We start from the raw sequence: 17,976 nt of genomic DNA, 5'->3' as shown, positions 1-17,976 counted from the left end.
AATATAAATCCTCATTAAATCGGAGCCTGTTAAGAACCATGCATAAGAAAAAAGTAAAATAAAAGTGAAATCACATTCAATATAAGGTTTACGTCATTGATCAGTAATATGGCTAAGTCTACAAAACTGCAGAAAATTTTATTAATCAAAGATTTAGTGTGGCAGCCATATAAAGGTTAAATACATTAATATATAGTATATCTGAATTATTGGGTTAAGTTAGATTAAGAGGCAAAACGGGTGAAAATAGTTTGTCCATGCATGATCGCTCCGTATTGCGCCGCTCCATAGCCCAAGTCTCATTAAAAATTCATAAAAACATCTCAACAGATCCTTATTGGGTTAAGTTATCAAACCGAACGAGTTATCACAAATACAATATTCCGCAGACTCCACGCATATAAACCCAACAGAGCAATAGTGTAAGGAAACTGGAACGCAAGTCAGAAGAGAGAGATTCGTTTTCAGATGATCACTTTCAAGTTATGTATAAATAAGCAGCTAACTCCTTAATTTGAGATATATAAATTATATCTTCCACCCCTCCAGGCTCCAAACAACTTTTGGCTTCACCAGTTTTCAATTGAAATACTTCTTAAAAATATGTGTCTGTTTAGAAAAAGAAAGGCGGATTGACAAATTCATGACCGACTTTAAACTGATCTGTATAATAATAATAGAAATATTTTATCAGCCTAGAAAAAGAAATAAAATGAAAAAGATCATCTTATCCCTATTTATAGCAAAATCCAAAAGTCCAGAAAAGAAAATTTTATAGCAACAGTCCAAAAGTTTATCAAAAACCGAAGAACATCGGTTATATAGCCCCTACTTTTTTGTCCCGTTCTCGCCTCACTTGTCAAGTATAATATATATAGACATGTGGATACCATGCACAGAAATGTGCCAAATGTGCTTAACAATTAATCGAAATGGCAACCGATGACCAGGAGCGGTGCCGATCCTGTTTCCTGAAATGGATGAACCTCCAACATCAAGAACTCTCAGAACTCGACCAAGCCCTAACCCTACACGCCTCCATGACCGACAGCAATGAACACAACCTTAGCCAACTGGCACAAAAGTGCATCAAACACTTTCAAGACTACGCTGACATGCGAAGCCAACTAGCCCACAACGACGTTTCTGCTTTCTTAGTCCCTTCCTGGTGCACCAACTGGGAAAATTGCATGCTTTGGCTCGGTGGTTGTAGACCTTCCCAATATATCCGTCTCGTTTATGCCCTAAGTGGGTTGGAGATCGAGGCCCAGCTGGACGAGTTTCTTCAGGGCACGAGCACTACCGGGACTCTGGGCGACCTCTCTTCCAAACAGTTTGACCTCTTCAACATCTTACAAGGGAAGACGATAAGATCTGAGGAAAAGTTGACGGCCAGGATGGCGAGCTTGCAGGAGGACGTGGCGGACCAGCCCATTGCAGTGATTGCGAAGAGATTGAGCCGGGTCGGCGAGATGAACTGGGAAGTAAATAGAGCTCTGGACAAACAAGAGGAAGAAATGGCGGGAATTTTGGAGGAGGCGGATAGGCTGAGGTTGAGCACGCTTAAGGAGTTGGTCGGAATATTGACGCCGAAGCAGGCGGTGGATTTCCTGGCGGCGGGTAAGAAGCTTCACCTATGTGTGCACGAGTGGGGCAAAAGGAATGATGATCTGAGGCATGGCAGAGAGGAAATTATCTCTTGAAAATGAGTACTTACGTACTATGCGTACATAGATCATCAATGAGAAATAATTTGGTTCTCTCTCTCTCTAGATCTCTCTCACCAAAACCAGAGATAACTGGCCATTTAGGTTTTGGGTTTTGGTTAAATGCTTGGAGTGCGTGCAAGTAGTGTAGTAGATTGCTTAAATTAAGAAAGTATTGTACCCTGTTAATAGATTATATAAATAAAGGTGGTTGTAATATACTAATATATTATGCATCGTGTGACTTATAATTATACGGACGTACAGTAATCGGTAAACCAATTAGAAAACAAGCTAGGACTCAAATATAATTTATTAGTGGGTTGAAAGTATTCACTACAATAAAATTAGATTTTTGTAATTAATTTATTGTAATTAAAATATTATTTATAATTAATTTTAATTTAAAATAATCATTTTATTAAAATTAACTAATCATAAATAAATAATTTTTTTTATAATAATTTTTAAATCCAAACGATACCTGAGTGATTAATATACCATGAATTTATTTTTTATTATAAAACTCAAAAAAATCAATTGAGATTTTCTATTTGCAAGCCGATCGATCAAGTACTAGTGGATATACTTTCCAGTTTCAACACTACTTATCTAATAAATTTTGATTTGCAAGATATTTTTTTTAAACCTTTCTTATAACACTACAAGAATAAGGTCTTGTTCCAGCAATTTTATGTTTGATGGAAATAAAATTGTTGCAAAAAATCTTTATTTGCAATAATTTTTATGTTGTTGCAAAATTTTTTACATCAAAATTCGAAATTGGTCTTAAGCAGCACTTTTTGGCTTTTTACGTCGACTATAAATTGTTGCAATATTCAAATTAATTGTTATGGCGATTTTTGAACTTGTTGCAACAAAACAGTCGCTGCAACATCTCAAAAACAAAAAAAAAAAACCTTTTGCAACGGTTTTCAAATTAGTCAACAAAACCGTGCGCCTTTATACGTACCCACTGTTTTTCACTTCCCCCCTACAGATCTTCACGCCTCCGATCTTCACATCTTCAGTATGTTCTCCGGCCCCCTTATGTTCTACAGATCTTCCGCCGTCGACCCACCGCGCTGGCCAACCCAACCAAGCTCTGGCCCTCTCTCGCCGTCTACAGATCTTCCGCCGTCGACCCCCCCAAGCCCGACCCTCTCTCGCATGGGTTCCCAGCCGCCGTCGAAGTCCAACAAAACAGCATGGGTTCCCAGCCGCCGCCTCCTCAGCCGACGCACAACCTCCAGCAAATGAGGTCCACAGCCCCAAACAAGCTCTCCGTCTCTCGGCCGCGTCTCTTCTGCTCTCCCCCACACGGATCGGGCTAAAACTTCTCAACCAAGCCCTGCGCTGCCTTCCTCCACGGCGCAGCACCACTGCTCAGTCAGCCCTCTACACGGCCGCTCCCATGCTCCACAGCCCCTCCACAAGCTCTCCGTCTCTCTCACAGTCGATCTGCTCTCCCCCACACGGATCGGGCTCCACCTTCTCTCCTTCAATGCCGTAAACGAACCCGGCCAGAACAGAGTAAAGTTTGAATTTGTGGTGGATGCGGTTTGCCGATGTAAAGTTAGAACTGTTCTGTGAATTCCGATTCATCGATGGAAAACCTGATATTTTGCAGCGGAAAAATATGCAGTATTGCAACGTTACTAATCGACCCAAACTGAGTGATGCAGCGATTACAAACATCACTCATGGCATAATTTGCAGCGGTTTCCTCTATTTTTCCCATCCATATAAAACGATGGAAAACATATGTTTTTCTAACGATTCACAACATCAGCTGAGTTAAACTAGTTGTAACGAAACTTTGGCGACCAAGCAGCAACGAACCTAGAATTGTTGGTATCTGTGAATTGCTGCGTTTTATAGGGTGAATTCCGAATGATTTAAGAGCTGCAACAAGACCTTATTCTTGTAGTGTAAATTAATTGGGACGCTCTGCACACTAATTTATAAATATAATTTTTCTAATAAAATTAAATCAGCTATTCCCCAGCTTAACTTGTTCAAGAACTCGGAGATTTCCTTTCTGCCTTGGCTCTTAACAGGATTTTGAGTATAATATATATTAATTGGATTTGAGCCTTTGAGTAGTGGAGAGACTCTTTGGTGGGCCACTGGGTCTTGCTTGTTGCATACCTTGTTTTGATAAATGATATTTATAGTTGTAGAATGTGAAAGTATTATATAATTTTTTTAAAAAAAAGTAAGTATGGAATCTATATGAAAAAAAATTAATTTTTTAATAATGAATTTCACTTTTTTTCAAAGTAATTGAACAACGCTTGTACACTCTATGACTATATATAATATTACTCTAACTACATTGAATCCCTGTCTTTCACTTATTATATATAAGAGTAATATTAAGTACAATCTCCAAATAGATAAATTCTGCATAGGTCTTTTATAAAAAAGTATATCTCATTAAAACAAAACGAGTTTTTTATATTTTTTAAAGGTGAGATCTATTTTTTTTTTGTTTTAATGTGAGGCCTATTTTTAATGTGAGGCCTATTTTTTTTTATAAAAACTTGTACAAGATTTGTCTATTTGAACTTATACAAATCATTTGGTGATGGATAATTAAAGAGTACTTTGTTATATGTATATATGTATAAATAAATAAGCAAATGTGATAGAACCGCTCACGTAAAAATTAAATATAGGAGCAGTTAAAATAACGAGACAAATCCATAAGACATACTATCATTTTTCTTTAATCATTAGAGAATCTATAGAACACCACATAAACAGTCACCCTCAGTCGTCCCGGCCGATTTCGTGGGTGGCTGAAAAACCACCACCCAACCATCATGGGGTGGTTTCTTTTTTCATGTATGAGCCACCCGTAGTGGCCACCATCAATCACTTCAAACTTCCTAATTTTTTTAAAAAATAATTCGACCTCACATTATTTACCTTATATAACTTAATTTGAAAATAAATTTTAAATCTTACAAATTGAATTATACCATGTGAATAGTATGTAGAGTAAAGGCTTTCAAATAGCATTACTTTGTGTAAAATTTTCATCTCATGTCCATTTTTTCTTTTTTCTTTGATTGACATTGGGTTCTAGATAAAATCTCAACTAATTTAGAAAGTGCACAGCTCTCAACAATTTTGAGTTTCTCTCAAGTATACTAAGAATAATTACAGAAAGAATTCTCCAATATTCTAGCTAGTATGAACTACTTGGAGATTTGGATTCATGACGTTTTGTTCATACGTTTCGCTGCATAATCATATATAGTCATGTTTGGATTTGGAAAGTATCTCATGATTTCATCATTACAATTTTTTTAAATTTCTATACAAAATATAATAAATAATTCAACATTTTTTAAATTTTAAAACAATAATAATATTAAAAATAATATTCTAATAATATTTTATTTAATTTTCATCTTTTATCTAAAATCATCTCATCTCGTCTCTGATTTCAAACCACTATGTCATTCCTTTCTATGAGATTCTCATATCCATTTATTTATTATTTAAAAAACCACCCAATTTTCCCATCCAAATATATGCACTATTTTTTACCCTAGCTCACTCTACAGTGAAAAGGGAAGGAAAGGTATATTTGTTAACATCAATGTTACATACAGTCGTGAAATTGTAAACGCCACGCAATCGCTTTGAAAAAGAGTGGGGTCCACGATTAAAAAGTTAGTTTTTTTTTTATGTAAATTTCATATTAGTTCATTTTTTTCAAAGCGACTGCATGCTGCTTACACAATCACGATTGCAAATATCATTTCTCATTTGTTAAAGAGCTCTACGCGCGCGCCTCCTAGTCGTAGAATATTCTCATCAAACCCGAGTCATATGCAAGGTGGGAATTGAACATGGAAAAAATCTTCACAACCTCCCAACACCCCACACTCCGCATTTTTTTAATTTTTATTATTTTATTTTTTATTAAATATTTAATATATAAATAATGAATAAAAGAATTAAATTAATTTAAAAAGAATAAATTCAAAAAAAATATTAAAAAAATATTAAAAATTTAAAAAAAAGTGGAGTGCGGTGTGTTGGGAGGTTGTGTAGCATTTCTCATTGAACATGTGTGGAACTCGGTGGATCCTATGAGCCACGAACAGCCTAAACACATTCCACGTAGAACCCAGATGTGTTCCACAATGACACGTTGATTTCAACAAAGAATTCGAACACCAGCTGGTAGATTTGGACGACTATTCATATTAAGAATGGATTTCAAGAAAGGAAGAAAGCTGAGCATAGACTCATGCAGTCCATCTCTTCCTCTTTGCAAAACGTAACACAGCCTTTCAAAACCACGAGCGGCCAATTGCAATTGCTGCGCTGAAGCCATGCATGCACCAGGCATGCCACTTGCACCGTGGCTTCCCCTCCTGTTTCCATCTGGTAACATGCGCACAACCTCACCTTGCCGATATATATCTCATTCATAGCACAACCCCATTTTGTCCATCACCTTTCTTTTTTCTCTATGAACAACATGAAAACCCAAGTTGAAGAGAAGTTCTCTGAGTTCTTTGAGAAGTGGGTCTGCCAACTTGAAGAACATGTGCAACTACTCCTAAGGGTGTCCAAAGAGAAACTGAACGAAACAGAGGTGCAAACTTTTATATCTAGGGTTACAAGTCATTATAAGGAGTACTACACCGTGAAATGGGCTGGTGCGCATGAAGATGTGCTTGCCTTCTTTACTCCGGTATGGTTGAGCCCTTTAGAGAATGCCTATTTATGGATCACGGACTGGAAGCCATCCATGGCGTTTCAAGTAATTGACGCGTTGAGGATCAAGACAATGGAGCCGCTAAATAGTCTGGTGGAGATGTCTGAACAGCAGGTGAAGAAGATTGAGGACCTGAGGGTGAAGATAAGGCTGGAGAAGGAGAAGGTAGAGAGGGAAATGGAGAGGCAGCAGGTTTCCATGGCGGACAGGAGGATGGTCGAGTTGGCCAGGCTGGCGAGCAGGGTTAAGGAGGGGGGGGATGTGGTGGGTCAGGTGGATGGGTTGGTGGAGGTGGCATTGAAGGAGTTGCTGAAGAGATTGGAGAGGGTGGTGAAGGCTGCAGATGGCGTGAGACTGAAAACTCTCAAGGGGGTTTTGGAAGTGTTGAGCCCAAGGCAGTCTGTGGATTTCTTGGCTGCAATTATTACGCTTCAGATTCGACTCAGGCAAGGTGGGAAGAAAAGAAACCAGAATGATCAGGCGGATAGAATATTAGTAGAACCACCCAAGCAGTTGGTTTAGGAAATTTTGGGGGGTTTTTGTATTACTTCATCACTATATATATAAGCATACTGTTTTACGAATTGATGATAGGCAACGCGAATATTATACCTGTTCGTTTTTGTGGAGAGGTTTGGATTATTCAAGTTATTTCCAAGGCAACAGTGTACGTACGTAGCTTTGCATGTATTGATGGGCACAGTACCATTATACGAGATTATCTATTATCAAATTGGTGTATAGTGTATAATGTTATTATTTACGCCATTTAAATGATAAAATTTGATATTTAATATTTAAATTTTAAAATTTATCATAAATTATATATGTTAGGTAAGCTGAGAATATAATTTTTTTTAAAATTATTCTAAATGTCATACATAACTGGGGACAACCCGGGAAGCTAGTCAACATATATATGTAATATTTCGATTAAAAAATACTAAATTCATTACAAATTATAACCATCAAAATTGGTAATATTTCGATTACTAATTAGGGCTGTTCATCCAGATTTTGGACCGGATATCTGGGTATATCCGGCCCGGAATCCGGATTGCAAATCCGGGCCGGATTCCGGCCCGGATATGCACGGGTTGTAATACGGGCCGGAACCCGGATGTATCCGGGTTTTTTGCAACCCGAAATCCGGGTTCCGGACTGTACCCAGGTTTGAAGCCTATATTCTATTGTAATTTAAAAGCTTATATTCTAGAAGTCTTAAAAGCCTTTTTTTTTTTTTTTAAATCTAGAAGCCTATATTCTATTGTAATTTAAAAACATTTTTTTTATATATAAAGCAACTATTTATCTTTTCAACTAAATGCAACTGAAAAAAAATAGAAATTCAATATTTATCATATAAAATACATGCAACACACTACTCACTGCTACGTATATATATTACATTATTTGATATTTTATACATGACATTACAAAACACAAAATTACAAGCCATGATTAATGATCATGATTACAAAACAATTACACAATATTTATCATGATTGATGATCATCAGTTTAGGAAGAGCTTCTGGACTGCTCCTTCACTGCTCCCCTTGCACGTCGAGCTTCTACTACATGCCACGACATCCCCTTGCACATTAATATATATAAAGCAAAACACATGGAAATCAGTTAAATAAATAAGGTGACAATACTCATGGTAATTGTCATGATCAACAAGGCCTGATACCACATCCAATAAAGATATTGTAAGTGCACATCCAAAAGAATGAAGAAAACTAAATTAGCAAACAAGTTTAATTTATGAAAGATCTTCGTGAAGAAAACTCATACCATTGCTCTCCATTTAAATAATCAATTACCACTTATCACAACAAATAAAAATAATCAATAATCACCCTATGGAATCTCAATTCGGTGAAGTCAGTCTCAGAACCTACATAATTATTTTTTCCTGTGTATAAAACTAAAAAGATGAAGACAAATATGAAGACAAATATCTATACATGCTCACAAGTATCATATAAATGTAATTATTATGCTCACAATTATCTATACATGCATATAGCACAGTGAAACAGAATAGTCTAGACAAAACAAGTATCAGTTACACCATATTTAGCAATGGTACAAAGATTTAGAAGCCAAACAGGGTAAAATTTGGTACCTCTACACGGTACTCCTATGAACATGCTCATGACATCTTACATATGAAAAAGGGCCAAATCATTTCTGCTTGATATATGAATGTTATAAAAAAAAATGTATATTTTCCTACAAAAGACCTGTAATATGAGAATGCATGACGATATTAATGCAGCCAAGAGTCCTAGATAAAAATTCAGGGCTAAAACATGCAAAGACCACTACTACGACTCTTTTAGCACCATAAAAACCTATATAACAGAAAAACTTGTCCTTTTGAGGATTGGAACAGACTCATTTCAAATCACTAAGGATGATATAAAATATAAAATAATAAAAGTCTACAATTGTGGGAAAACCAATAGGCCCTTGGAAACCCATGATCCACATTCCATATCATCTCGAATATTTTAATTATATTTGGTATTGAAAATAGATCAATATCCACATTCCACATCCAAATTAAACCCCAAGTCGACGGCAAAGGATCTTGGAAACGCTAAATGAAAACGACATAATACAACAAAGACTTTCAACACAACCAATACACTTCCATAACCCTGACTTTTACATTTTTCTAGCCTCTAAAAGCAGGCCTAGCCTATGTAAGTCTGTAAATTCTGTTCATTTCGCTCCATGAGGAAAAATAGGGTAAAATCAACAAAAAACAAGAAACAAACCCATCCCAGAAACCATTACTCCTACTGATACTAAACCTTTACATCTAAAGTTAAAGAATGAGAAAAAAAAATACAAAAATGCCCAAATGAAGAGAGAAATGGAGAGGCTTACCGGATCTGTTTAATAACATGTTTCATCAATGCAATCACCAGCTCCATTCCATGTGATCTTTAAAGAATATTTGAATCTTCTCTAAAACAATATTTGACCAAAACAGAGCATTTGAATCTATAAAGAAATAAGACTAGCACGTACTTTTTAATCTTACAGAGTAGCATTCCAAAAGCTAAACAGACCCAAATCGAAAAAAAGGACCCAAATCGCAGAGAACAAACCTCTGGGTCACGAGGATGATGGTGATGGCAAGGGATTCGGCGCTCAAAACAGAGGGATCATCTTCTTCGAAATCTGCTTTCCTTTCCATCAAGTAATCATCGAGACAGTGAAAAACCCGTGAGACACGGCGATGGTTAGGGTTTCAAAGCTAGGTTTCATGTGACACAGAGAGAGAGACGAGGGAGAGGGAGAGTGAGAAAGGGATGGTCGGGACTCGAGGGGGGAGATGGGCCGCGTGAGACACGGCGGCGGCGGCTAGGGTTACAAAACTTCTTTCGTTTGAGAGAGAGAGAGAGAGAGAGAGAGAGAGAGAGAGAGAGAGAGAGAGAGAGAGAGAGAAGGGGGGGTCGGGACACTCGAAACTGGGGGGTATATTTTCATTTTATACAAACCCGGTTGTACCGGGTATTGAATACGGAACCCGGGTTTCATACCCGGGTCCAGACCGGCTGTTCCGGTTATTTTAATTGCGGGTTTCGGCCCGGATTTGATCCGGGCCGAAACCCGTAACCAGAACCCGGTTATCCGGGTTCCGGATGAACACCCCTGTGTCACTAATGTAATAATTTACGGACTTGAGTAAAGACATGTAGCTGATTGACATAACTTTCAAATTTGGAAGGTTTGGAATTTGAAACCCTTTCTCCAAATATATCAAAAAAATAAATTTATTGGCATGATTTACTTAACTTTAAACTAATTGGTGACATGTCAAAATAGAACTTGTATTAATTTGTAGATATCCCTGAAAATATTAATATATAATTCTTAATTTAGCCCATATGTGACTGTCTGAGAATGATCACTTTCGAAGACGACATGACATTATAACAAAATTAGATTGTGAAGGCAGTCTCGGATTCACGGCCAGTTCTGACCTTCATCCAAAATTAGATATATAAAAAAAACTAAATAACCTCCTGCTATTACCTCCTACTATTCATACAACCTCCACACATCACATTTTTCTTAATTTTTATTATTTTTTTCTTTTATTAAATATTTAATATATGAATAATGAATATAAGAAATACTCAATTAGTTTAAGAAAAATAAATTAAATTTTTTTAAAAAAAAATTATGATGTGTAGATGTTGAAGAGATTGAGTAGCATTGCTCTTTATAAATTACGTCATCATTAATATAATTTTTTCTTATAATATGTTAATACTACTTATATATATTGTATACTGTTAGGGTCTACACGAATCTCTCTCTCTCTCTCTCTCTCCAATTTAAATGATCAGAATCGCACATTCTCAAGCAGCTTAGATTTTAGGACAAAAGGAGCTTTGGTTGATTCAGTCCATCGTCCAAAATCTCCAGGTTTTGAGAGTTTAAGCAATCAGTTTTCGAGTAATAATGGTGATAGTTACACCCTGAATCGGGGAAAGAGGCATTGATCATTACAAAGTTGGATTAAGAGTTTTCTGAGTTCTCAGCAACCTACATATATAAACAAAATGAAAAAGACGTGCATATTACAAGGTTCACAATTTGCATGCATACGTTTGCTGGACTGACTGGTATGCCAATATCTTACATCTCAAACTTTGATCATAAATATACAAATATCTGGTATGTATTAGGCAGGACAATAGCACCACACTTGAGCACACTATTATTGCTCAGAATCGAGGTAGAAGCAGGAAGAATCTGAATAGAACGGATAATAAGAACATACGATAGAGACGGGGATTTGAGTACCAGATATAAATTGATAAGATTCAGTTATGAGGTGGTGGAACTGATTAAAGGCTACTCTTCAGCACTCAGAGAGAGAGAGAGAGAGAGAGAGACTTGACTTACAGCACAAAGAGTCATGTGGGAGAGGACTTAAGTTGCCTCCGTGGATAAGATCTCGAGTTCAGCCCACCAGAGGGGAGAAAGTCTTGGTGTTGCTAGATCAGGTGAAATAGCAATCGCCTCCCTCAATTTGGCAATGATGCACTTCATTGTTGGTCTCTGCCTTGGATCTGGTTGTATGCATTCTTGGATAACTTCACAGATAATATCGAGCTCATCATTTTTGAAGGATTTGAGGGTTGGGTCAATCATGTAGCTGATTCTCCGTTTGTCATTTAAATATTCAGAAGCCTGGCACATTGATAATTGATTTTTTATCTTACAAAATTCAACTGTACCAAAGCAAAACACTTGGGTCATGAGACTAGATTTGCAACTTACCCAGTTAACAAGGTGTCCTTGTTCTTCGGAGAAAGGAAGCTTTCCAGATATTATTTCGAGCAACAATATTCCGAAACTGCAGATATTTGTTTCTGGATCAGCAAGTGGTGGCAATTTTGAATCCTCTTTTTCTTCTTCACTGATGGTCTTTAACTTGGATGCAGCCCTTGACAAGAAACAGATTTCTGCAATCTGCGAAATCACAAGAGAGTAATTAGACAATGGTGAAATTGTAATGAAGGCGGTCAAGCTGTTAGAAAGAAAGTTTACCTTAGCAGCATAATCATCTGTTAAATAGATAGCAGTTGAATTCAGGTTAGAATGTGCTACAGGTGGATTTAGATCATGGTGCATATATTGAAGACAATACGCCGTTCCCATAATAATCCTCATCCTTGCACTCCAGTCAAGATGTTCAAGTTCTTTAACTGAAAACAGGGAGCCTATTAATTTTCAAGCCTCCAATATTTCATTTCGTTTTAGAACGTGAAAATACAGCATACAAAAGTTGGTGTTACCATGAAGATGCTCAAAGAGGGTTCCATTTGGAGCATACTCGAACACCATCATCCTAGCAAACGGTTCATTCTCCTCACAGTATCCAATAAGATTGACAAAGTTTTTATGATTCACCCGTGACAGTATGTCAATCTACAGCAGGTCAAGAAAAAGATGAGTTATTAAACTAAAAAATGAAAGAAGAGAATGAGACTCAAGTGCAAATGTGCTGGACACGGATCTTAAATTTGTTCAGTGATCATTGAAACAAGAGACCTTCTTCCGATATGCCATCTCTGAGCGATTTGACCAGTCTTTGGAAGATTTAAGTAATGTTGACGCAACTGCAATCTCAACTCCGCTGGACAGTGTTCCCTTGTATATAGTGCAACCATCAAGAGTGTCAATGATATTGCTGAAATCTTCACATGCTTTTTCCAGCTCTGAACGATTCAATTTGGGAACCCCTGCATTTGGTACACGCACTTGATCAATCTCACCATATTATCTTGAAAGAACAGAAGACCAGCACATGCTTTCTGTTTGAAGACATCGGCTCTATATAAAGGGGGGTATATTTGGACACCAGTGGAATTCTGATGACCCTATATTGCATGGTATTAGAAGAAAAATAGTTCCATGCTCCAAAGCGTTGCCAATACAATATATGTATTTGCAACGCTTCCGTTTACTCGATACTGAATGAGATAATGTATTCAAAAATTCAACTTTTGTAATATATACAGAGATATTCAATATCAGTGGCCAAACTAATCATACTCAAATGAAATTGTAAGGACAAAGGGCCATGGAGTTAGTTCTACACCAGTGCAACCCATCAAATTTGTCCTGGTCACAAACCAGAATCCAATTTACTTCATTCAATAACACTTTGTTAACACTCAAGATAATAAACAAAATGATATGGGTCTAATTGTAGCTCTACCAGCCCAATGAGATTGCAGATATTTTTCATTTTTTTTCCTGAGACAGAAAACCTTTTTTTTTTCTATCTCTAATCACCAAAATCACCTGTTATGAATGCTTTCTGCAACTGTCCACTCAACCCCGTCTTCCAAGGGCCTATGTTTGCCACTGCTTGGCTTTGTAACATGCAGAAAACAGCTGCAACAACAATGAGCAAGATAGCCACACCTGCTATAATAATGAAATACTTCCACATATTTCCAGAGGTGCCACCGCTAGAAGGCTGTTGATTGGCAAAACCAGTAGGAGTTTGGATAGACTGGTCATCAGGTTTTGAATTATTATGGATGGAAGGATCAGCAGGCGAAGCTTGTGGTGCAGGTGGGGAATGTTGTTTCTTCTTTTCATTTGGTACAGCTGGAAAAGCTCCACTACTCTTGGTAATTGGAAGAGCAATGATTTGTCCAGAGGGGGACCAGTCACTAGCAGGTGCAGCTGCGAGGTTACTGGATTGCTCAAGTAGCCTACGACGTGTGACACTGACAAGCTTCTGAGCAAAATGGACCACATGTGACTCAGATGAAGAACCTGCTTATTGCAAGGAACAAATTCATTGTTGAGTTTCAACAGCACAAATTTTCATATTCACTGCACCAAGATTGGTGATCTGTTTCCACTCACTAAGTAGATTGCCGCAGCAACTGTCTCCATTTCCATACTGCCTGTCCTTTCCAAACCTGAACCTTGAGGTATTGAAAAAAAAAATTGATGAATAAATAGCGACAAAAGACAGCCAATGGTAATATTAGGATGGTAAAAATTCCATACAGTGATAGAGAAAGAACATGGAGAAAACGCCTAAAAGCTCCTTTAGCTGGGATTATAATGGAATCTGCCTTATTGGTCTGTTTTGAAATTATCGGCCTGATGCTGCAAAAGCTAAGTAAAGAAGAATCAGAAATGTAGAAGGTGAAAAATGTAGACGTTTCTGCATTATTAATCAGAACAACCTTTGAGCAAGGCATTGCCGGTCAATCTCCCAAATGCAGGTGCATAATTTAAGACTAATTGTCACGCATCAATTAATTACAACTTTAAATGCAACATTTGCAAAGTTTGTGAATAAGTTATACATGCTTCAGGTTATCTTGCATCCTAGAAATAGTTCCAGCAGTACAATCTCACACTGCACTTATTTCCCAGTGCCCACAATAATATCTGTGAAGATTGCCTCATTTCCATTTAGTTCTTGTGCAATGACAGATCTGAGTGAAGTAAAACCAGGCACTTAAAGAGCTTTACAAACAACTTCAACTAAAAACGTTTTTCCATTTTACTAAGCAAAAAGTTCCTCTTTTGTCAGGTACATTTAAATGAGCTTCTATTTTAGTTACAAATATCCCTAGTAAGCAAGGTTTTCATCACATATCTTGCAGGTAAACTGAGTAGTCCTGATCACAAGGTGATGTGAAGTGTGTGTCTTGGAGAGCCAGATGGAATGAGGAGAGAAAAGAGAGGAGGGAGGAGGATGGGGGTGAAGCAAAGCACTCAAAGAGACATCAAGATATCTTGCAGGTAAACTGAAGAGTCCTGATCACCATGTGATGTGCAGTGTGTGTGTTGGTGAGTCAGATGGAATGAGGAGGGAAAAAGATAGGAGGGAGAAGGATGGGGGTGAAGCAAAGCACTCAAAGAGAATCAAGTTCAATGCAATACGTAATTCTTACTGTCCAAACTTTCTATTCATACAGCCAATTCCAGCGGCCACAGCTGTCAGGTTATCATCATATTCCAACTTAGAAAGCAAGTTAAGCCTCCTGATCTCCAAAGGAATGCCACCTTCAAATTCATTGTCACGAAGTAACCTAGGAGGTAAAATGAGTTCAGTCCAGAAACTTCAAAATTAAAAGCAATATATGCAGATAAAATATGTAACAGTTAACATACAGGCATCTTAGTAACAATATCCTGCCTATTTCTGCTGGAATAGCTCCACTCAAGTTATTTTCCCTCAAGTCCAACTGCTCCAGCTTTGTAAGCTCTCCAATCTCTTTAGGAATGGCACCAGAGAAATGATTCTTGAACAGTATGCTGTCAATAGAAACAGGGGAAGCAAGAACCAGAACTTTCCATAAGATTCAAAAGGTAGAGCAAAACTGACAAATATCAAGCCACATAACCAGACCCTAGATTTAGTATTTGCATTGGGGGAACCTATAAATATTGGAATGGTTCATTTGCCCATCATAAATAGATGTACCCAAAACTATTAAAAGTCCAAAATGTTAATAAGTGCCGAACACAATGTAATTAGATTCTACTACATGAACTGAATTCTTTTTTTTTTTTTTTTTTTTTCATACATATGATTCGGTATAAGACCAAAAAGATATCCTCGACAAAGGTATGTTCTTTCTCCTGTCAAAAATGGCAAGCTTGAAAACGCATGAAACGGTGTAGAAATTTCAGGTATCTGTTTTATTTATAATTGTAAAATTCCGGTTTAAAATGAAACATCAAAATAACCGGTACAAGGATACACATTAGAGAAAACTATCTCATTGTGATGGGAAGCAGGCTTTGTCAACATTTAATTGATCAAAATAGCATATGTTTGTCCTGCACATTGGACAACCAAAAATGGCATGCGACTTCTACAGACAATAATTGAGAATACAAATTGAAAACTGCAGTCAGATAGAAAACTAAAATTCTAGCTGCGCAACACTGTGAGTCCTTACAGGGATCGTAAGTTACTGAGTTTCCCAAGCTCAGGTGCCAGTGTCCCCTCCAAAGAAAGCTGACTCAGATCCCTACAGGAATAATTTAAGGTAAAGAAATTGAATATTTAAATTGTGCCATAGCGCCAGAATCTTCTCAACCAAAAACCACTACAATTAAGATCTTCCTTAGTATATATCAGAAAATTATGAAAAGGAAATCTTTTAAAGGAAAAAGCAATAATCATATAGTCCTTAAAAAAATGCCTTTTGCAATGGAAACTCATGCAACGGGGACTTACAGCATTTGCACTTCACCATCCACGCAATGTACTCCCGACCACATGCAAGGATCGGAGTCATTAGGATCCCAATTTGCAAGAACAAAGTAAGGATCCCTATGGATTCTCGACCGGAATTCAACCAAAGCCAATCCTGCACCCCCTCTCCAATAGTAACAGACATTAGAGACAACAACTGACATTATCTTTCAACACAATTGCATAAAAGAACAATCACAAACGCTCAAACGGCAATTACCTTCACCGTTGAGCGACCAACACCCCCTAATACACGAAAAAACCATCACTGCGACGAAACACAAGAACCCAAGTCCATAGGGGTGCCATCTACCCCCCATCGCTTGATTAACCAAAAGCAGCAGTGGGGGAGGTCAGCCACGAAGCTATACAACACACTAACCGAAATCGCCAGGTTTTTTTTTAACACAACTCACCCTCTACAATCTGCTCCAAAATTAAATAACAAAAACAATAAACAACTCCGACGATTCACAAACAAATCATTACGGATATATATGTATCTAAATATATACAAACTATGCGAAAACTGTATTACAAACGGACGCAAATGGGAGAGGGCATTCGCGTCCGGCGACCAGATTAGGGTCCCTCATCTGTGTAAGTTTTTTAATGGACTTCACAACAGCCTTCTTGTCGACAAGCGCATAGCCCGGCTCAACCGCTTATCCGATAAAAATGGAGCTTCCGTTTCACGAACTTTACACCAACAATGATATAAATGGGTCGGTAAAGAATGCAACAAGGAACACCCTCGCTAACAAGCAACGTCAAAAAGCAAAAGAGAGGGCAAGAGAGGATTTACCAAGAAGAAAGGCAAAGGCAAAAAGAAAGGGTGTAAGGGGATTAGCTTTTTTTTTTCTGCTACCGCTGTTGACTGTACGAATGTAAACTTTCTAGGGTCGGACAAGGAAATTGTGTAGAATCGAATTCGATGGAAAATGCAGTTGAAACGAATGAATGGAGGTCAGGAGTGGTGATAGCTAGGGAAGACCGAGACTCCAAAAGACGGCAAAAACAAAGTACGGATAAAAAATATCAAAAATTAAATAATATTAGTTCTTTCTTTTTAATTTTTTCAATTACGGCCCTTTATTTCAGAGGAAGATCTCAGAGGATTCTCTCTTCGACCATCTTTGGGTCTCTCCCTGTTCTTTCTCTGCTTTTTTTTTGTTCTCTGGGTTACCTTCTCTCTCTCTCTCTCTGTGTATCCCCCGACCAGGCAGATCCACCCCTCACTGGCTGTGTTCTGTTCTGTTTTGTTTTTCGTCGTCGTGTTTTTCTTCCTGCATTGGTCTGGTCCCAAAGGATTTGATCGGCGGGTGTAGCGAGTGGTTTCGTAGCGAGCGGTATTGATGGACCCTCTCTTCGATGAACTCGGACGGGCCAATATTCCTCTCTCTCTCTCTCCGTTGCCATTTATTGATTGAACAGTTAGCTTTGAGAACCGCCTCTACTTTCTACTTTGTTGAGGTTTTTCTTTTTTTCTTTTCTTTTTTGGAGAGAATTTGTTGGAGTTTTGAAAACAGAAGATTGGTGTATAAAGTTTTGATTATATATTTATTTTTTAGATATTGATTTGTGGTTTAAAAACTTTTAAATTAGTTCCTTTATTGAGTTATATTAGTTGAGTGATTAAAAATGCTGACGTGATACATAAGTGTCACGTCATAATAAGTCAGAATTATACATGCTATGTATGGACTTTTATTAAAAAAAAATCTATTTATTTATTTTTTATTATTT

At 37.4% G+C, this 17,976-nt stretch overlaps 3 protein-coding genes across 9 annotated transcripts; 2 read left to right on the top strand and 1 right to left on the bottom strand.

Annotated features, from left to right (window-relative positions):
* Positions 1–898: 898 nt before the first annotated feature.
* On the top strand, positions 899–1,933 carry LOC122278821 (protein DELAY OF GERMINATION 1-like). The gene has a single exon (XM_043089025.1). It carries the CDS (start codon positions 933–935, stop codon positions 1,701–1,703), a length of 771 nt encoding a protein of 256 aa, XP_042944959.1. The 5' UTR covers positions 899–932; the 3' UTR covers positions 1,704–1,933.
* Positions 1,934–5,969: 4,036 nt separating this feature from the next.
* LOC122278843 (protein DOG1-like 4) lies at positions 5,970–7,183 on the top strand. The gene has a single exon (XM_043089049.1). It carries the CDS (start codon positions 6,202–6,204, stop codon positions 6,970–6,972), a length of 771 nt encoding a protein of 256 aa, XP_042944983.1. The 5' UTR covers positions 5,970–6,201; the 3' UTR covers positions 6,973–7,183.
* Positions 7,184–10,962: 3,779 nt separating this feature from the next.
* On the bottom strand, positions 10,963–17,688 carry LOC122279045 (protein MALE DISCOVERER 2-like). Of its 7 annotated transcripts, none has more exons than XM_043089345.1 (14): positions 16,769–17,687; positions 16,451–16,656; positions 16,213–16,345; positions 15,932–16,003; positions 15,138–15,281; positions 14,918–15,055; positions 14,019–14,129; positions 13,872–13,933; positions 13,296–13,778; positions 12,540–12,730; positions 12,284–12,416; positions 12,036–12,193; positions 11,766–11,957; positions 10,963–11,675 (listed from the first exon to the last, which is right to left on the bottom strand). In XM_043089345.1, the coding sequence occupies exons 2-14, from the start codon at positions 16,548–16,550 to the stop codon at positions 11,415–11,417; spliced, it is 2,178 nt and encodes a 725-aa protein (XP_042945279.1). In that variant the 5' UTR covers positions 16,551–16,656; positions 16,769–17,687; the 3' UTR covers positions 10,963–11,414. The 7 variants fall into 7 exon arrangements, with proteins under 7 accessions (XP_042945279.1, XP_042945280.1, XP_042945281.1 ...); XM_043089346.1 differs by having other exon boundaries at positions 17,036–17,687; XM_043089347.1 differs by having other exon boundaries at positions 17,417–17,687.
* Between the last annotated feature and the right edge of the window lie 288 nt (positions 17,689–17,976).

Source organism: Carya illinoinensis, chromosome 10 (assembly GCF_018687715.1).
Source record: "Carya illinoinensis cultivar Pawnee chromosome 10, C.illinoinensisPawnee_v1, whole genome shotgun sequence".
Lineage (NCBI taxonomy): Eukaryota > Viridiplantae > Streptophyta > Magnoliopsida > Fagales > Juglandaceae > Carya > Carya illinoinensis.
Note: the sequence above shows the minus strand (reverse complement) of the source record. Positions and strands in the feature narration are given on the sequence as shown.